This window comes from Physella acuta, unplaced genomic scaffold (assembly GCF_028476545.2).
Source record: "Physella acuta isolate Inbredline_101_S28 unplaced genomic scaffold, ASM2847654v3 ptg000164l, whole genome shotgun sequence".
Taxonomy (NCBI): domain Eukaryota; kingdom Metazoa; phylum Mollusca; class Gastropoda; family Physidae; genus Physella; species Physella acuta.
The window spans coordinates 939,728-962,151 of record NW_026731683.1 but is presented as its reverse complement, the minus strand read 5'-3'; the positions used below and the strand labels follow the sequence as shown (position 1 = coordinate 962,151).

The window sequence follows — 22,424 nt, the reverse complement described above, 5'->3', positions numbered from 1 at the left end:
TGGTCAATGTTTTCTCTAGTCCCTTATAGACAGACACGTTAGGAGTGGTCAATGTTTTCCCTTATAGACAGACACGTTAGGAGTGGTCAATGTTTTCCCTTACAGACAGACACGTTAGGAGTGGTCAATGTTTTCCCTTATAGACAGACACGTTAGGAGTGGTCAATGTTTTCCCTTATAGACAGACACGTTAGGAGTGGTCAATGTTTTCTCTCATAGACAGACACGTTAGGAGTGGTCAATGTTTTCCCTTATAGACAGACACGTTAGGAGTGGTCAATGTTTTCTCTAGTCCCTCATAGACAGACACGTTAGGAGTGGTCAATGTTTTCCCTCATAGACACGTTAGGAGTGGTCAATGTTTTCTCTAGTCCCTTATAGACAGACACGTTAGGAGTGGTCAATGTTTTCCCTTATAGACAGACACGTTAGGAGTGGTCAATGTTTTCCCTTATAGACAGACACGTTAGGAGTGGTCAATGTTTTCCCTTATAGACAGACACGTTAGGAGTGGTCAATGTTTGCCCTATTCCCTCATAGACAGACACGTTAGGAGTGGTCAATGTTTTCTCTTATAGACAGACACGTTAGGAGTGGTCAATGTTTTCCCTATTCCCTCATAGACAGACACGTTAGGAGTGGTCAGTGTTTTCTCTTATAGACAGACACGTTAGAAGTGGTCAATGTTTTCCCTATTCCCTCATAGACAGACACGTTAGGAGTGGTCAATGTTTTCCCTCATAGACACGTTAGGAGTGGTCAATGTTTTCCCTTATAGACACGTTAGGAGTGGTCAATGTTTTCTCTTATAGACAGACACGTTAGGAGTGGTCAATGTTTTCTCTAGTCCCTTATAGACAGACACGTTAGGAGTGGTCAATGTTTTCCCTCATAGACACGTTAGGAGTGGTCAATGTTTTCTCTCATAGACAGACACGTTAGGAGTGGTCAATGTTTTCCCTCATAGACACGTTAGGAGTGGTCAATGTTTTCTCTAGTCCCTTATAGACAGACACGTTAGGAGTGGTCAATGTTTTCCCTCATAGACACGTTAGGAGTGGTCAATGTTTTCCCTTATAGACAGACACGTTAGGAGTGGTCAATGTTTTCTCTAGTCCCTCATAGACACGTTAGGAGTGGTCAATGTTTTCCCTTATAGACAGACACGTTAGGAGTGGTCAATGTTTTCCCTTATAGACAGACACGTTAGGTCTGGTCAATGTTTTCCATAGTTCCACAGACACGTTAGGAAAAGAACAACGTCACATAAATGAAAACCTTTACCATGGAGTTTAATTTTCTTCCCTTTCAAATATAAATCAAATGTGTATTTTAGTCATATCTTAGATATGTTGATTATATTTGATTATAACAATTATTCCAATCATTATATGACAGAATTACGTGAATAAAGTCCGCTTTTCTTATCGGACTGAAACATTATGGATTAAGGCACCAAATATTTTACTCATATAATTCATTATTTTAAATATGGTGACATATAAAAGAAACAAGTTCTGCCAACGCACCAAATATTTGTACACATTATACTTTCATTAATTTTAATATGTTGACAATGACATAGAAGAAACCAATTCTACCAACTGAAACCATCTATATATATTTTGCACCATGTAATGATTGTAGCAAAGTTTACTTACACAAAATAACTGTCTTCTGGTGTTGTCTTGATGTTATCAAAAATTGTAATCTTAGCTTCACTGAAACAATAAAAAAATGTGTTTTAATATAGATAAAATAAATTACTATACTTTACTTTTCCGGTCTTTATACATTCTAAATTTAAAAAAACAGTTAAAATTTTTTAGTTGTTGAGCATCAAGCATTTAACTTGAAGCAATACTAAAACACCTTCTTTGTACTTGTGTCAGTTTGTCTGTGTTTAACGTTTTAGTGTGTTTCAACGTCTATGTTTGTGTGGCACCTACCAGGGTCAAAGTTCAAGTTTTTTTTTCAATATTTATAACAGCTGGCTAGTGACTAAATGGTCCGGTATTTAGGAGAATTTCGTGGTATTTCTACAGTCTACTAGCACGTGTTCTCTCTTAAAATATATCATTAATGCCATTTCTCAAATTAAATAACCCAATGTGTCCTATTGTAGGGGTGTGTTTCCTTCAGTCGTCTCTGGATGGTGTGGGGGGGGGGGGGGGGGGGGGGAGATTCACGTCATCAGAAACCCAGAAAAATAAAAAAAAATATTAAAGTTTGAATATATGCTTTAATTCCCCTCCAAGGAAGTTAAAAGTTCCTCACCCGGAAATTTCACCCCCCCCCAAAAAATGGTCTGAAAGAAACCCTTTTTGTAATGAATGAACATGTATCTTGATAAACCTAGTTTGTTGTCGTTTATTAAACTTCATCAAATGGGGGGGGGGGGGGGTGAAACGTAAAAAAAAATGCATTTCTTGTTATTTTTCTGCTGTTTTTTCCATGAGGAAAAGATAAATAGATTAACAATGTCAACTGATGATGCGTGCAGCGAGATATGAGGAGAAACTGGTGCTCACTGGGACGACATGTTAACCTCCTCCTGTATCCCCCAGGGGTAGGGCTGCTGACACGAGGCAAACATGTAATAGACGCCATAGCTGATTTCCAGAGCGTGGGTAATGGACCGGAAGTACGTCATGATCAGCAGCGCCCGCCGCTACACCTGCAAGCACAAGGGAAAATTGACACAATGTAAACAGGCGCTGGTGAATATTTGCGGTTAAAACAATTTCCTGGTGTATCCATTGACAGACTAGAGGTTAAAGGAGCTAGTGACAGACTCGCGGGAACTAGTGGGAACTACTGTTGTATCAATTGACAGACGCGTGGGAACTAAAGGCAGAGTTTCTTCCAGGCATCTCTTCGAGAGGGGGGGGGAGACGAAGCCCCCCCCCCCCCCCCCCCCGAAAAAATTCTACCTCCCCCCCCCCCCCCCCCCCCAACGAAATGAAATTTATATAGAAAGTATGTACTTTTAACAGTGTCCGCCCCCCCCCCCCCCCCCGAAGGTCTACCCCCCCCCCCCCCCCGAAGGTCTACCCCCCCCCCAAAGATTTCAAGTGCCCCCACCCCGGAGAAAAAAGTCTGGAAGAAACACTGACTAGAGGAAATTACTGTTGTATCAATTAACAGACACGTTGTTACTGGAATTATTGGGAACTGGAATAAAAATGGAAATGAGAATCAGTGTTTTTCCCACGTTTTCTTTAACTTGCTTTCGCGTCTGTTTGGTTCTCCAATCAAATCTTGCGATCGATATTTCGGGCACTTCCCAGTTAGCTAGCGCGCTGAAATTTTCAGGGAAGCTTTGTTTCCGATGACCATAGAATATTCAATTGTTATTATTACTAAATTGATCCATGGAAACATTTTATTGAGCATTTTAGACCGCTATATAATTGTAGTAAAAACGTGGGGAAAAGGGGACATAACCCAGTAACTGTAATTTGATGAAAACAAGGTTCGGTACTCTCCCTCTTTGCTTACTGAGTAGTGTTCACGCGGTGTTTGTGTACAAACAACCGTAACAAATGGTGGCCAGAATGGGGGAGACGATATGGTCGAGTGGTTGGGCACACGATTGCTATCCCACTCGACACGGGTTCAAATCTATGTGTTCTAGTCAGTAACGTATTCACACAACGTGTTTTTTACGAGTTGTCTTTTTACGAGTTGTCTTCGTTTACCCAAAAAAAAGTGAAAAGATAAAATCGATAGCAAGATTTTAATGCAAACAAACAGACAAAGACTAAAAAGTAGAAAATAATAATCATTAAAAAAGTTTTAAAAAAACCCACGTTTTCTGATTGAACTAAAAAGTAGAAAATAATTGCTATACATCACAATAATGCAAGCGATCACTCTACTATAAGCGATCAAAAACGTGGGGCGCCGTGATTTTCTTACAGTCTCTAATACTGTTGACTCTCTACAAGCTCCCTAATAAAAGTCAATAGTATTATCTAATCAATAGTAATATAACTTTTACTTCGGCGCCCCACGTTTTTCATCGCTTATAGTAGAGTGATCGCTTGCATTATTGTGATGTATAGCAATTATTTTCTACTTTTTAGTTCAATCAGAAAACGTGGGTTTTTAAAAACTTTTTTAATGATTATTATTTTTAATTATTTAACAGAGAGCTGGAGTGATAGTGTGGTCAGTTGTATGGCAGGCCGCAGTTTTCTTAACGTGAGTTAGGTAACCATCAGAACTGCGTGGACTCAAGCCCGGGATTCGAACTCGAGACTTTCGAATTAGCTGTCTTTGAGGATGGGCACCAAGTGTGTAACGAAGGCGGACCTACCTTTGAGGATGCGCGTCAGGTGTGTGAAGAAGGTGGACCTACCTTTGAGGATAGTACCAGGTGTGTGAAGAAGGTGGACCTACCTTTGAGGAAAGTACCAGGTGTGTGAAGAAGGTGGACCTACCTTTGAGGATGGGCACAGGTGCGTGAAGAAGGTGGACCTACCTTTGAGGATAGTATAAGGTGTGTGAAGAAGGTGGACCTACCTTTGAGGATAGTATAAGGTGTGTGAAGAAGGTGGACCTAACTTTGAGGATGGGTACCAGGTGTATGAAGGTGGACCTACCTTTGAGGATGGGCACCAGGTGTGTGAAGATCCCAATGAGGCCCCTCTTGTACAGGGCCCCCAACTTGATCTGGACGTAACATACCGGCACACAGACCAGCACCAGCAGAGTATAGTAGGCGAAGAAGAACAGGCCTGGAGAGTAAACAAAGGTCTCGTTATCATGTGACCATGGGGGAATTTAGCAGATAGTGTGTACTTCATATATATATATATATATATATATATATATATATATATATATATATATATATATATATATATATATATATATATATATATATATATATATATATATATATATATATATATATTCATATATATGAAGTATATATATATATATATATATATATATATATATATATATATATATATATATAATTATATATATATATTTATATATATATACATATATATTATATACGTATAACTTCTAAATAGCTATATTTACATATATATATATATATATATATATATATATACATATATATATATATATATATTGGCACATACATGCATTCATATATATATATATATATATATGTATATATATATATGTACATTTCTAATACAAACTACCTCCCTACTTAGTCAAACCCACTCCTGAATAATGTATGACTGTATGGTTATCATTTATGGTGATACAGAAACACAACTCTAACCCCCCAACGAAGATTTTAAGCTGATGAAAGCGTGATTTCGGGGATTTTCGGACACAATAGATGCCGGGACACGGGCTGCCATAGTGAATACTTAAGTGGGTATTAACATGCCAGAATAAACGATGATCAAATATGCGGGGTGGCGGGGGGCAAGGGGGAAATATTCCGCCATCTCCGGCATTTTTTATTACCAGAGTGGAGTGGAGTAGGGAGATATCCACTGGATATGGTGTTTTTATTGGAATTTCCCAACGGATATAGTAGCTATATTGTGGTATAAGCGTCATCATTATTTCCCTTTCGTGCCCACGACACAAGAGGCAGATGAAGTAGAGTTTGTTTCAGAGGACTTTACATATGAAGGGATAGTGTGGTCGGCACAATGCCCAGCCGTCTTTATTTTCCCTAATGTAAATTAGGTACCCATCAGAGCTGGGTGGACTCTAATGACTTGAACCCGGATTCGAACTCGAAACTTTCAGATTTGCAGTTTAGCGCTCTAACGCAAGTCCACTCCGTCACTATATTGTGATATACCAACTAGATATATTGGGTATACTGCAATATGTGGATACATTTGAATGCACCCAAAGCATATTATATTACACATAATGAAAAATACACTTTGTATGAATGATATTGCCTTAAAATGTTGAATATGAAGCAATATGAATTCATTAACGGACCAGGATTAATGGGACAATTAATAATTATAATAATGATCTGGTGTGATCGTTTGACAACACTTGCGAGAGAAAACTTTCAGCTGTGTAGATGTTTACCATGCATAAAGCCACGTTTTCTTGTACTAAATGAATCCAACATATACGTCGAGCATTTAGTTTCTGTCGACGCTTTAACTTGTGAGACTGTTTACCTTTGAATCTAGTGTTTTATAAGTGAAAGTTCTAGAAGAACCGGGCACGTGATCAGACAAGCCAGTTGTCCACAAGCTGCGGTCAGCTGATCCCATCACGTGACTGTCATCCCAATAATAGAACGATAAATCTTCTCACTAGCTCAAACGTCTCACCTATGACACAGATTCTTCCAAAACGAGGCACCGTGACTAAGTCATGTGAAAATCTCGACAAATCGTCTTCGATTTTCGGAGCTATTTTAAGTCTTGATTGAAAAATAGTGTGAGCATTACTATTATGCATTTTGTAAATATCGATGTCAAAATGCTAAGACATTTCGATAGCGCGAGTAAAATATGTAAAATACGATACAAAAGTCTGTCGATGTATTGTTACATCCACCCCCAATGCGATACCGGGCTCCAGATGTATCGTTATTGCCAGCAACAGAGCGATACCGCCAAGTCTCAAATTGTATCGATATCGCCATTGTCGGATGAATAATTTCTTTGTAAGCATCGGGGGTCCATGCATGATTTATAAGCCGCGAAAGTTTGGCACGGAGCTGGGGCGAGGCATCAAACGCTAAACTTGGAATTGGGACGTGGAATCAAGTGTTCCGACGCTGGAAGGTTAAGCCCAATGCTGCCGGACAAGATGATATATGGTATCGATCCTGCATTTTTTTCTGTAACAACTCGATATTTATGTACATGTCTCTAGCACCAGGATAAATATCCCTGGGATAATGTAAACAGCCATATGTTTTATACAGGCAGGATAATGTAAACAGACATGTGTTTTGTGTAGGCAGGATAATGTAAACAGACATATGTTTTATACAAGCAGGATAAAGTAAACAGACACATGTTTTATACAGGCAGGATAATGTAAACTGGCATATGTTTTATACAGGCAGGATAATGTAAACAAACATGTTTTATACAAGCAGGATAACGTAAACAGATATATGTTTTATACAGGCGGTTATCGTCGTTATTTAAAGCTATCTGTTGTTTGCCAGTTAAACGCTATATTGATCACCACAACAACTGGACTTGCTGCACAAGAAAACTGTAAATACACCAGCACTAAATGACATCTTTATGATAAAAAAAACGTATTAATATTTTTCTCATTCTTTGGCACTTTTCATACAACGAAACGATATTTACCCCCCCCCCCCCCACCTTCACTCCAACTATCCTACATTTCAACATCACATTATAAACAGAGATAAATCGCAAAGTTCAGATGCGTCTGTTGACGTGTGTGCATTATTTAGTAGGGTCTGTGCGTAGGGCGAAACTTTCGATTTGCATAGCATGAAAAAATAAATGCAATGATTTGATGAAACGTTTTTATTTCTATCTGGTCAGTTGGTGGTTAACATTTCATTACTTTATATATACATTTTTGAAGTCACAAAGTAAGCATGAAACATTAATGTCGTGTCAAAAAAAATTTCAAGATTAACCTGTCCCCCCCCCCTCCCACATCATTGAAGACATCTGCTCGTTAACCCAACTCCAAAACATTCCCTAACCATCCAAGACCCACGAGAATTATCCCCACCCAAACCTTAGCTCACCAACAAATACCTCTGCCTATCAGCCCCACTCCTAAACTTTCATTATCAAAGGTCTCTGCCCATTATCCCCACTAAGACCTAACCCAACCATCAAAGACCTCTGCCCATTATGCCCACTACTAGACCTGCCCCCAACCATCAAAGACCTCTGCCCATTATGCCCACTCTAAAACCTGCCCCAACCATCAAAGACCGCTGCCCATTATCCCCACTAAGACCTGCCTCAACCATCAAAGACCTCTGCCCATTATACCCACTCTAAAACCTGCCCCAACCATCAAAGACCGCTGCCCATTATCCCCACTAAGACCTAACCCAACCATCGAAGACCTCTGCCCATTATGCCCACTAAGACCTAACCCAACCATCAAAGACCTCTGCCCATTATGCCCACTAAGACCTAACCCAACCATCAAAGACCTCTGCCCATTATGCCCACTCTTAGATCTGCCCACAACCATCAAAGACCTCTGCCCAATTTCACCAACCATAAGATGACAAACCAGCATTGTGCCACCATGTTGCCTGCACCAGCAGTACAGCTACCCCCTCCCCTCCCCCTCCCGCCTATCACAATCACAAAGCCATTACCAGAACCAGTTGAATTCGATACTGGTGAAATTATCGAAAAATCAATTCTTGAAATGAACACCCGACCTTGGCGTTTTGAAATTCACTACAATCCAACAGGGATTCCTCGTACGATTTATTCTGTCTAATAAAAAGGGACGTTACTAGTGGATTTTCATTTTGACCGTAGTCATGTCCCCGTGATAGATTTGGAACATGTTAAATGTAGGATCCCCAATACGGTTTTGCTGAAGTATTTGAACGTGAGTAGATGAGGCTATAGAGAAAATTGAAATGAAGAACGTGTATATATGATATTTTAGAACGTGTTTATTTGCGATATTACAAGATATTTAGAAGAGGTTTTAGAACATGTTTAGTTTTAGAACATGTTTAGATGAGGTTTAAAAACATATATAGATGAGGTTTTAGAACATGTTTAGAAAAGGTTTTAGAACATGTTTAGATGAGGTTTTAGAACATGTTTAGACGAGGTTTCAGAACATGTTTAGAAAAGGTTTTAGAACGTGTTTAGACCAGGTTTTAGAACATGTTTAGATGAGTATTTAGAACATGTTTTGATGAGTATTTAGAACATGTTTTGATGAGTATTTAGAACATGTTTTGATGAGTATTTAGAACATGTTTAGATGAGTATTTAGAACATGTTTTGATGAGTATTTAGAACATGTTTTGATGAGTATTTAGAACATGTTTTGATGAGTATTTAGAACATGTTTTGATGAGTATTTAGAACATGTTTTGATGAGTATTTAGAACATGTTTAGATGAGTATTTAGAACATGTTTTGATGAGTATTTAGAACATGTTTTGATGAGTATTTAGAACATGTTTAGATGAGTATTTAGAACATGTTTTGATGAGTATTTAGAACATGTTTAGAAGAATTTTTAGAACATGTTCAGACCAGGTTTTAGAACATTGCAGTTCTTTAAAATATCTAGACTCGATGCTGCTTAAAATTTTTAAAATCCTAAATCAAATCCCTGCGTGACCAAACGGTAGTAGATTAACACCGCGCCACTGGTTTAGATTGATTAAGTTACCAAACACAAAGACCGCCTTCTGAAACAAATTCTTGAATGAAATTCACGACAATAATCGTCGACTGACTCTAATTATGAATATATTAATACGATGCCTGATTCAAAGAAATGACCACATGAAGATGCTCTGAAGTCTATCGTCAATTTAATTTTTACAGAATACAAAATCTTACGTCAATAAGGACAGATACTAACTAGCCTGGTAATTAAAAATGATTATGTTATCTAACATAAAGATCAGCGTTAACAATAGTATATATATATATATATATATATATATATATATATATATATATATATATATATATATATATATATATATATATATATATATATATATATATATAGCAACATTGTATTTATATTTTAGAGTTAATTATAGTTTAACACAATACCTAGCGTAAAAAATAATTATAAGTTAATAATAGAGTAGAATTAAAATTTGATTAAATTTTTACTCAAAGACTAGCGTCAAAAATTGATTATAGATTGACAAGCATCCTGGTATTTAAAGATGATTCACCCAGTAATACAATACCCTCTCGCCATCAGCAATTAACATTTTTAACTATCCCTTTCAGAACTACCACAAACATAGTTCCAGCTGTTTCATACTTTACTTCAACACTAGAGAGTTATCCTGGTATTTTTACAATCCCTTTCAAGTTTACCACAAACATAGTTCCAGCTGTTTCGTAATTTACTTCAACACAAGAGAGTTATCCTGATATATTTTTTTCAATCCCTTTCAAGATTACCACAAAAATAGTTCGAGGTGTTTCATACTTTACTTCAACACTAGAAAGTTATCATGGCTTACAACAGAGCAAATACTGTCCCTGTACATTGTAAAAGTGAAGAATCCTTTTAAGACCTAGCGATACATTGAACAGATAGATTTCATATGTTTATTGACCTCGGCATATGAAGGAAAGTTGTGGTCAGCGCTTTGCCCAAACACCTTTGCTTTTTCCCTAACAAGAGTTAGATACCCATCAGAATTGGGTAAACTCAGTAACGTTATACTGACTTGGACCCGGATTTGAACTCGAGACTTTCGGGTTAGCAGATGAGCGATGTACTGCTTAGGCCACGCCTAGTACATCGTACTTGTAACTAAAAGCATAACATGCTAAAAACTTGATTGGGAAAGATTAACATCTAATACAATAAAGCATATATATATATATATATATATATATATATATATATATATATATATATATATATATATATATATATATATATATATATACATATATATATGCATATACATATAATTCAAAGCGATAATGACTGTCTCAGCTTAAGAGATGGAAGAGTGATCTTGAGTCAGTAGTTTCCTACTATGTCCATCTCTCCTAGAGTCAGTAGACTCCTACCATGGAGAATGTTAATGCTACTATAAAATATTAACCCCATGAGCGCTACCCCAGGGAAGATAACTCCCAGCAAATTGTCTCACATGGGATAACTCTTAACGGTAGTTCGTTCAGCTGGTAATCGCGGGGGTACAACACTGGGACACGCCCGTGGAATGGAGGGGACCCTGGGGAATTGAGTGGGGGAGGGGTGGGGACAGTCGCCATCATTGGTTACACATCCATCTTGACACGGTCCTAGAGTGGCCAGCTCACGAGGAAACCAATTATGCCAAACTCGCGGGGCCTTTGTTTAAAAATATTGGCGAAAATATTTTAATTTTTTTAAGAATGTCTTTTCCAAGTGTCTGCAGCGGATTAATCTAAATTATGAAATGGGTTTATATTCGTTAATTTCTGTTTTTGAATTAAATATACAGAAAATAATCCAATGCGAGGAAATGAAATTAGGTTAAACAATATTATTATTTACAAAATTGAATTTATGGAAGATTTGTATCCACTTAAGAGGCTTATTTCAATACAATATTTATCAAGATTATAATATAAGTTTTAAATAAAAACAAAAATAATTCTAAAGTTTCTTGATAAGACGATGGCCAATGCAACCCGGCATTAAACATTGATGGTATGTGTACAGTTTCACAGAGGTATAGACCAGCACAGTTTAAGTAAGCCACCCAATGAAGAGGCGTATCCATGACTTAACAACCAAGCCTAGCGCACCTATTAACACAGGTCGAGACGATGACATTGACCTACGTTCACCCTCCCTCACCCGCACACAATATCCCCCCTGCGCACTAAATCCCCCCCCCCCCCCACCCTGCGCACAATATTCCCCCCATTAATCTTCCGTGCATGTATTGGCCCCACGGTGGCATGACGCGATCGCAGGGGACCCTGACTCACATCCGCCATTGATTTTCGCCTTACGTTGCATCCTGCCAACCATTCTGAACGTGACGGCCCGGCTGAAATGACATTTGAACAAGAGCTAGTCCAGGCCCAACTGCCCGACCCAACCCACTTCTCCTGAAGTCATACAATGACCATTCTACATCCGAGTCGCCTGAGAAAAGTCCAAGATATGCTGGGGTTATCAGACAAAGATTGCCATTGATTTTCGCCAACTATTTTCGTTTCAACGTGGCTTTTTTATCGCAAGATGGGTGAGAATTGTTCCGTTTTTTTTTAAGACGGCTGGAACTGCTAGGGTTAAGTAGGGTTGGGAAATTGTCTTTTGTGTTAAGATGGATTGGAACTTGGCATTTCAGTAAGGTTAAAAACTTTAGGTTTTAAATATGGTTAGAAACGTGTCAAGTTTTGTAATGGATTGGATGTTCTCAGACTGTGTTTAATACAGCGCCAATAATATGGAGATAGTGGCAATCTATCGCTTCTGTAAAGGATGATGTTTTTAAATTCGTTCGTCAAAGTTACAAAAAAAAAAACCACAACTAAAAATTTCAAATTAAAAAAATAGAATTATCTTCGTTTCACATAACATCTCACATACTGTGTAGACTAGTGTTACATTCAGCTCGAATTAGTGTGAGGTTACTTATAGATCAAAAGTACATCATGAAAACAAACACCTACTCATTGTTTCATCGGGGGACGATGGTTAGATAAAGCCAGTTGATTCTTAAAATGTAACACAATCTTGGAGTATATCTATAACAATATTAATATAGTCATTGTAATATAATAGTCGCAGGGATATAGTCAGTAGTATAATAGTCGCACAAATATAGTCCGCAGTATAATAGTCGCAGGGATATAGTCCGTAGTATAATAGTCGCACAAATATAGTCCGTAGTATAATAGTTGCACGGATATAACCCGCCTATGTGCTAACTACAACATCTGTGTTTATCCTAATATTTCCGTGTATGATAGCAATGGTGCGGCCCGCCCCAGGCGACACACAACCTAGGGCCGCCTCTCTACAACAGCACCATCGTGACCACTTTATAACGCTGGTGAAGTTCAACCCGGAAGTCAAGTCTTTTTTTTTCGCTTAATAATGTTTTTTTTGTCATAGAAGACAATGGATCCACCCCTAATAGTGCAGTCGTATGAGCGTGTACCTCGGCATCAAGATTCATGGTCCCTCTCCCGAAATATGCTGTTATACTACACACGAACGCTATGCTTTACGTTTTAAACCAACATCGTTGAAGAAGCTTCCGAAAGAAAACCAAGGCAATCCTGTTAGATTTCGGAGTTTTCTCCCCTTGATTAGCTGCTGTTTCCTGGGTTCCTACTGCCCGTGGTCCAAACTAAGGACAATCTGGTTAGCAATCAAGCGCCCTTCCACCCGACCACGCCGTCCCCTTCCATACATACACTTATCATTTTCTTTACAGCGCTCAAGCAAGATGTATCGTTTCGCTCTGAATAGATGTTTGTAAAATATCTTTCATAGAGTTGTCAAGGGTTCCATTTTTAAGCCAGATCATTTGGAGCGAGTTTTTAGCACGGCCAAAGGAAATTTTATTTGGCTCGAGTTTTAAGTTTTTGAGCCTGCTAAACTTCTTCCAGGGATATAATAATATCGATCGGATAAAAAACGGGCCCTCTGTAATGATTGTATGATTAGCAAACGCAATCAAGAGCGTGGAGCTGGCACGCGCTTAGGGAGAGTTCTAGATTACGTTACCGTCTCGGGGTGTGGGGGTGGGGGAGAGAGGGGGCGGGGGTAGGGTGGTATTGGAGAAACGTTGATAGACATCTGCATAGTGAGAGGTTCGTTAGTTCGGTTCAGCGAGTACATTCATTGCGTTCAAGATAACATTAATTTGCACAATTTAAAATTTAGTGAAACGGAAATTCTATTCAATGTTTTCAAATAATTTTATTTTTAGCCTGCACTTAATAAAATGGTTTTTCTAAACATATCATGTGACACCTATCTCACTAAGGTGTAAACACGATATTTAATCATTCGAATGATAGAAGTAAACATAGAACATGAGACTGTTTTAAGATAGTTTTTCAGGCCATGAATGGTAGTGTAACTGATATGCTAGAATCAGGGTATTTGTAGGATTCCACATAAGTTATACTTTAATTCTAAACAAACTGTAGTTACGGGGACGTTTATTTAGTTTTATTCAAGGTGTCACATGGACACAGTCTTTGAAATATAAACTTGGTACACGCGTGCTACTTAAATACCTTAACAGAAAACACTAGAAAAAACATGACAGAGACACTGTCATTGCTGACATTCGTACTCGAGTAATTCTGACATTGCAACACTTACGATATGTGTTGTCAGAATAACTTTGTCTTACTCGACTAAGGTCAACTTGAGTGCATTGGTGTTAAAACTGGGGCTATTGTGTTAAACCTGGACAATGGTGTTAAACCTGGACAACGGTGTTAAACCTGGACAACGGTGTTAAACCTGGGCAATGATGTTAAACCTGCGGCAATAGTGTTAAACTAATCGGCAAATATATTGAATCTGAGTGTTAAACCTGGGCAAAGGTGTTAAACCTTGATTGTATTACATTTTTTTCATGAGAATTTCGTATTCGCAACACCATTCTCAAAAACTCTATTTTCTCTACACCCCAGTCACTATATATCAATCTATCGTATTCTGAATGTTTCTTTACATCCCGTGTGTATATCAATCTATCGTACAAAGTTTCTCTACACCCTAGTCTCTATATCAATCTATCGTATTCCTCAAAGTTTCTTTATACAACAGTCTTTATATCAATCTATCGTATTCCTCAAAGTTTCTTTATACAACAGTCTTTATATCAATCTATCGTATTCCTCAAAGTTTCTTTATACAAGAGTCTTTATATCAATCTATCGTATTCCTCAAAGTTTCTTTATACCCTAGTCTTTGATCAAAATATCGTATTCCTAAAAGTTACTTTATACCCCAGTCTCTATATCAATCTATCGTATTCCTGAAACTTAATCTACCAGAAAGAAAAAAAAAGCAACGATGCCATCTTTTATTTGCTGACAAATAAAAAAAGCTAACAGATGTTTAAAAAAATGTCAATCTGAAGATTTATCTGGCAACAGCTCGGGGCGTGCAATCAATAGGACTCCACAAGAGCTGTCACAAAGTGAACGATACAAAGATGGCGGGAAAAAATGGCTTTCACAATGCCAGGTTTTTACAATGTAAACAGCGTTTTAATAAACTGCCGGATTGGCTGGGGAAAAAATATTTCTGCTTCATCGCCATCCGTGTTTCGACGATCTGTGTTTAAATGATGTTTGCTAAACTTTCTTAATGACAACCCTATCTGTGTTCAAAGGATATTTGGTAAACATTCTTACTGACAACCCTATGTATGTTTAAATCATGTTTGGTAAACTTTCTTACTGCCTTTACAACAACCCGATTTGTGTACACATTTTTGGAAAACTTTTGTTTTTGCCGCTTGATTATTGTTAAAGCTTACTCGGAGTGCTAAATTTTAACATAACAACTTTTTATTTTGTTTTCAAAACATTACTATAAGGCGTAGTGTCTTTATACCCCCACCCCCATATATAAAGCTTTGGTATGTGTTCGAGGATTGTTCAAAATGAAGCAGATTTTTTTCCTTTACACAATTTAATTCTTATTGAATGTATCAGAATTAATTAAAATCTACTTTAGAAATATATATTTTTTTTAAAAAGTCAAAAAGTTGTTGTGATAGAACAAAACAATTTTTTTTTGCAACAAAACAGTTTTCTTTCTTGTTCAGTTTCCTTAAATATCTTATTCCTGTTAAAACCTCCCGCCCCCCTCCCCCACCCCGGGGGGTCAGTCTGCATAAGGATCAGAGTTTTTTTAATGGCAGCGCTTATTTGCCAGGCTGTCAGGTAAACCTTTTAAAATCTGCTGGTTGGAATGTCAAAAACATTATACGTTAACAGCAGGGAGATGTCAGGGCACATCACACCCAGCTCGTATTGATACATCACACCCAGCTCATGTTGATACATCACACCCAGCTCATGTTGATGCATCACACCCAGCTCGTGTTGATACATCACACCCAGTTCGTGTTGATACATCACACCCAGCTCGTGTTGATACATCACACCCAGCTCATGTTGATACATCACACCCGGCTCGTGTTGATACATCACACCCAGTTCGTGTTGATACATCACACCCGGCTCGTGTTGATACATCACACCCAGCTCGTGTTGATACATCACACCCAGTTCGTGTTGATACATCACACCCAGCTCGTGTTGATACATCACACCCAGCTCATGTTGATACATCACACCCACCTCATGTTGATGCATCACACCCAGCTCGTGTTGATACATCACACCCAGCTGATGTTGATACATCACACCCAGCTCGTGTTGATACATCACACCCACCTCATGTTGATACATCACACCCAGCTCGTGTTGATACATCACACCCACCTCATGTTGATGTGTGACGTCTGACACGTCGGTGTAGACGTCACAACGATGCTGCAGACGTCATACAAACAGTAAAGTGACAGGGTAGACGTCACAACAATGTTGTTTCTGTGACCCCGCCATATAAGGGGATAGTGTGGTCAGCACTTTACTTTCCCTAACGTGAGTAAGGTACCCATCCGAGCTGGGTGGACTCAGGGGCGTCTAATATCTTGGACCCGGATTCGAACATATTTTCGGGTTTGTAGTCTAGCGCTCTACCGCTAGGCTATGCCGACCTATAGCGTCATATCTAGCACCCATCTCTAAATGAGGTTAATACCCTGTATGAAGCCATATCTAGCACCCATCTCTAAATGAGGTTAATACCCTGTATGAAGCCATATCTAGCACCCATCTCTAAATGAGGTTAATACCCTGTATGAAGCCATATCTAGCACCCATCTCTAAATGAGGTTAATACCCTGTATGAAGCCATATCTAGCACCCATCTCTAAATGAGGTTAATACCCTGTATGAAGCCATATCTAGCACCCATCTCTAAATGAGGTTAATACCCTGTATGAAGCCATATCTAGCACCCATCTCTAAATGAGGTTAATACCCTGTATGAAGCCATATCTAGCACCCATCTCTAAATGAGGTTAATACCCTGTATGAAGCCATATCTAGCACCCATCTCTAAATGAGGTTAATACCCTGTATGAAGCCATATCTAGCACCCATCTCTAAATGAGGTTAATACCCTGTATGAAGCCATATCTAGCACCCATCTCTAAATGAGGTTAATACCCTGTATGAAGCCATATCTAGCACCCATCTCTAAATGAGGTTAATACCCTGTATGAAGCCATATCTAGCACCCATCTCTAAATGAGGTTAATACCCTGTATGAAGCCATATCTAGCACCCATCTCTAAATGAGGTTAATACCCTGTATGAAGCCATATCTAGTACCCATCTCTAAATGAGGTTAATACCCTGTATGAAGCCATATCTAGTACCCATCTCTAAATGAGGTTAATACCCTGTATGAAGCCATATCTAGCACCCATCTCTAAATGAGGTTAATACCCTGTATGAAGCCATATCTAGCACCCATCGATGGGACAGTCAGGACGCGGAGATTACAAACGTCAGATCGAAATCTTTAAATCCCACGTCCGAACGTCTTGTTATCAGTGCAAATATGTGTCGAGTTTCTTGTTTGCTTTTGGATAACAAATCTGTCTGTTTGTGTGAGTGTAGTGTTTGTGTGTGTGAGGGATTGTGGTTGTGATAGTGTCATAATGAGAGGGATTGTGTGGTGAACATGGGGGTGTCTCTGAGTGTGTATTGATGTGTTTATGATGACGCATGTATCTACACACCCATATATATTTACTTTCTATTACTTTGTTTTGGTGTTGCGAAAAATACTTACATAATTAGCGGGGATTGATTAAGTGCAATGTTGTAGTTATTTTAAAACTGCCTTTTATTTATTCTATACACTGAACGTACTGTTTACTAATAATTGAAAAAAATCAATAACAGTTAAGAAGCCAGCTCCTAAATGTCCTTTTCGTTTACTTCTTTCCGTTTGCGGATAAGCTTGGGCTATTATAATTGTTCACTGAAACAGGCACGTCCGCACAGGTCATGGTCCTTTATAGATAGGTTTTTCAGAGGCCAGTGCAGGGCCTGGCCGGGATGGCTATACTTCGTATATGAGAAAGCAAAAAAGGAAACCACTTTTATTCTAATCCAAACCTTCCGTATTTTAATATTCGCCTGCCAAATTTCATTAAGTCTAAAAAAATTTTTACAGCATTTTCATCCGATGTTTAATTACACGATTGTTTTTACTATCAGGAGAGAGAGATAAAAATATGCAAGCGAGATAACTCAATTGAATTATCGTAATGAATCCACACGTGCATTCTAAAGAAGTTGTCATCTGCAGTCATTTAGAAAGAGATAATTTTTAATTAATGAATTGGGGGAAACGAAGTTTAGTTTTTGGCAATATAGAACTGGGTGCACGAGCGAGTCAATAAACAAGAGAATATCGTCTGCTTCTAGGTTCATATCTGACCACAAACCTCATGGGTAACCTATGTCAAAGATTTTGAAAACAAAATTGAGATTATTAGAATAATTTTTATAAACATTTTGAAACAGAGATTTTAGAAAGAAATTTTCTTCGGTACTTTCTTGCAAAAGTTTGAGATTTCAAACAGAAATTTTCTAAGATACTTTTTGGTACAGGGTTCGAGATTTAGTAGCGTTAAAAATTATTAACTATAGGCCCTATATGCGAAGGTAATTGAAAAGGCATTAAAATGTTGTTTGTTTCTGATCCTGTACTCTTTTATTCTAGCATCTACATAACATCTCCTTGAATCTGTTTACAATTCAAAGAAGTATTTGTAAGCCTGATCAATCGCCTTCTACAAGGATTTCGTTTTTGTTTATTATTTTAGCTACATCATACCTCAGTCATATTTTTCAACCATATTTACACACATTGCAAACATACAATTTAGTATAAGCACTTTCTAAAACAATATATTCTGGGTTTAAATAAGTGTAATTTATCTAAACGATTACATCGTTGTATCTAACATAGACCAAACGTCGAATGCTATTTTTTTTTCCATCTGTTTATTATTAAAGAATTTCCTAATATGAGAGAAAATTTGAATTGAATAGTCTGAATTTTTATAAGCAGAGAGACGCAAAACTTCAGATAATTCGCAGCCATGACAAATTATATTGACGTTACTTCAGCAGACGGTCGCTCTAACACACAGGCGACCTAAAAACAACACACGCATGCGCAGCTCAGTTGCTCACCCAAGCACGTCCTGATTGAATCAATCAAATTAGACGGGGCGAGTCTGGAAGATGTGCTGTGACGCAAGACTTTTTGTTTCTTTATACCGCAAGTCATTTTTTGTTTCTTTATGACGCAAGTCATTTTGTTGGTGTGTGACGCAAGACTTTTTGTTTCTTTATGCCGCAAGTGTAATGCAAGTCATTTTGTTCTTGTGTAATGTGTCTTTTGCTACTATGCTATAAGCAAGTGTGATGCAAGTTTTATTGATCTGTATGATGCAAGTCATTTTGTTCTTGTGTGATGCAAGTTTTTTTGTGTTCTTGTGTAATACAAGTCTTTTGGTTACTATGGTAAGCAAGTCTACTTGTTGATGTGTGATGCAAGTTTTAATGATCTGTATGACGCAAGTCATTGTGTTGATGTGTAATGCAAGTCTTTTTGTTCTTGTATGAAGCAAGTCATTTTGTTTTTGGGTGATGCAAGTCGTTTTGTTCTTCTGTAATGCATGTCAGTTTGTTCTTGGGTGATGCAAGTCAATTTACTATGCTAAGCAAGTCTTCTTGTTGATGTGTGATGCAAGTTTTTATTGATCTGTATGATGCAAGTCATTTTGTTTCTATGCAATGCAAGTCTTTTTATTCTAGCGAAATCGATTTCGCAAACACAGACATGACATTTGAAACCTCGACATCGATACTTCTGTGTATCTAGAGGATTAACACACAGACTCGATATTTTAGATTCGATACTCCCTTGCAATATAAAGAAGATTTCGATACAAACACGCTAGTCTTTGTGATTCGATTCATCCGGGCGAAACACTAGAAGATGTAACACAAAATTCACATTCTACATTTCAACCGCGAATATCAGAAACTCTAAAAAATAATTCAACAAAATTTAAGTAAACACAAGCTCTACATCCTAACCATGGATACCAATTCTTGTAGAAAAAAAATGAATCAGAAGGTTTAAACAAACACGTCTAGAACTCAACATTTCAAACGCCGATAGTTCTGCAAACGACAAGAGAAAATAGAAAGGGAAAATTTGACAGGTCTGAGTGAATTCTTCCCCGAGTGGCCGTTAAATTTGGTGAATGAGAATAAGCAGGGCTGTGCTTAAGTTAAACAAACGGTTGCTGGGAGATGGTCGTTAAATTTGGTGAATGAGAATAAGCAGGGCTGTGTTCAAGTTAAACAAACCGTTGCTCGGAGATGGTGGCCTACAGTTACTGGGAGATGGTGGCCTACAGTTACTGGGAGATGGTGGCCTACAGGCTAGTTACTGGGAGGTGGTCCGTATTTTATGTTAATCAAATATTCAGTACTAAAAGTTTTTGTCAAAAGACCAGACGACTAAAGTCATAAAGCTAAACATTAGCATTAATTAAATCATCTACTTAGTTCTATTTTAAGTCCAACAAAATGAACTGTTAGTAAAACAGCATTCAAAGTATCAAAATATAAACAACTTACACTTTTGGAAAACTTAATCTAATCTAGCCCTATATTCATCCTTACCACGCTCTTGTTATTTTTTGCCTTGTTTGTTAATACTATGGTAATTATATTTTTGTCTTTATATCTTGACAAATAGAAAATAAATTTAGATAAATAACAAATATTTCGATTGCAAAATTTAAAAAAATGACCTGTGTTCATAAAAATGACAACTATTTTGATTGTAAACTAGAAAATGAAATGAAACAGCAACTAGTTTGAATAAAAAACAGTAATGACATGAAATCATTGAAATGACAACTATTTTCATTGTGAAAAGAAAATGACAACTATTTTGATTGAAAAATAGATAATGAAATGAGATCATTGAAAGGACAACTATTTTGATTGTGAAAAGAAAATGACAACTATTTTGATTGTAAAACAGATAATGACTTGAGATCATTGAAATGACAACTATTTTCATTGTGAAAAGAAAATGACAACTATTTTGATTGTAAAACACATAATGACTTGAGATCATTGAAATGACAACTATTTAGATTGTGAAACAGAAAACAACCCAGAGATGACAACCCAGCAAGATGACAACCCAGCGATATGACAACCATTTTGATTCGAAATGTTTTCTGTCACCAAACCGCGGGCGGAAGTGCAAGCCCTGTGAGGCGGGAGCAGACGAGAACCCAGCAGACGGCATCACCAAACAGTATCAGGGGAGAGCATCTTGGAGCGGAAGTCCCTAGGGCTGTCTGGCTGACGTATCTGAAAAGTGGATCTGTCACAAAGCTGGTCGGTCCTCATAAAGAATTGCCCGGGCTCCTCGGTGAGCATGCTATGGGGGTGGGGGAGGGAGGGTGGGTGAGTGGAGAGGTCGACTTAAGCGCGTGAAACTCGATCTGCCAAACTGGCAGACAGATGGATGGACACACGGTCAAAGAGTGAGAGGTGAGAACAGATCTCGCCTCAGGGCTAATACCCCCACCCCTCTCAAATAACCAAAGACTAACACCTCCACCCCTCTCAAATAACCAAAGACTAACACCCCCACCCCTCTCAAATAACCAAGGACTAATACCCCCACCCCTCTCAAATAACCAAGGACTAATACCCCCACCCCTCTCAAATAACCAAGGACTAATACCCCCACCCGTCTCAAATAACCAAAGACTAACACCCCCACCCCTCTCAAATAACCAAGGACTAATACCCCCACCCCTCTCAAATAACCAAGGACTAATACCCCCACCCCTCTCAAATAACCAAGGACTAATACCCCCACCCCTCTCAAATAACCAAGGACTAATACCCCCACCCCTCTCAAATAACCAAAGACTAACACCCCCACCCCTCTCAAATAACCAAGGACTTATACCCCCACCCCTCTCAAATAACCAAGGACTAATACCCCCACCCCTCTCAAATAACCAAAGACTAACACCCCCACCCCTCTCAAATAACCAAGGACTTATACCCCCACCCCTCTCAAATAACCAAGGACTAATACCCCCACCCGTCTCAAATAACCAAGGACTAATACCCCCACCCGTCTCAAATAACCAAGGACTAATACCCCCACCCGTCTCAAATAACCAAGGACTAATACCCCCACCCCTCTCAAATAACCAAGGACTAATACCCCCACCCCTCTCAAATAACCAAGGACTAATACCCCCACCCCTCTCAAATAACCAAGGAAAATACCCCCCCCCCCCCTCCCATCTCAAATAACCAAGGACTAATACCCCCACCCCTCTCAAATAACCAAGGACTAATACCCCCACCCCTCTCAAATAACCAAGGACTAATACCCCCACCCCTCTCAAATAACCAAGGACTAATACCCCCACCCCTCTCAAATAACCAAGGAAAATACCCCCCCCCCTCCCATCTCAAATAACCAAGGACTAATACCCCCACCCCTCTCAAATAACCAAGGATGAACACCCCCCCCCCCTTTAATTCCCCTTCCCCCCCCCCCCCCCC

General features: G+C 38.5%; 1 protein-coding gene across 1 annotated transcript in view; it reads right to left on the bottom strand.

Moving 5' to 3' along the window:
- Window positions 1–1,661: 1,661 nt before the first annotated feature.
- Window positions 1,662–22,424, bottom strand: part of LOC131936009 (sodium-dependent neutral amino acid transporter B(0)AT3-like) — a 42,496-nt gene continuing 21,733 nt past the window's right edge. Inside the window, exons 2-4 of the mRNA XM_059292801.1 lie at window positions 4,608–4,742; window positions 2,532–2,677; window positions 1,662–1,721 (exon numbers count right to left, since the gene is read on the bottom strand). Of these exons, the coding sequence (XP_059148784.1) occupies window positions 2,544–2,677; window positions 4,608–4,742 (269 nt within the window). The 3' untranslated portion in view covers window positions 1,662–1,721; window positions 2,532–2,543. The remainder of the gene's footprint in view (window positions 1,722–2,531; window positions 2,678–4,607; window positions 4,743–22,424) is intronic.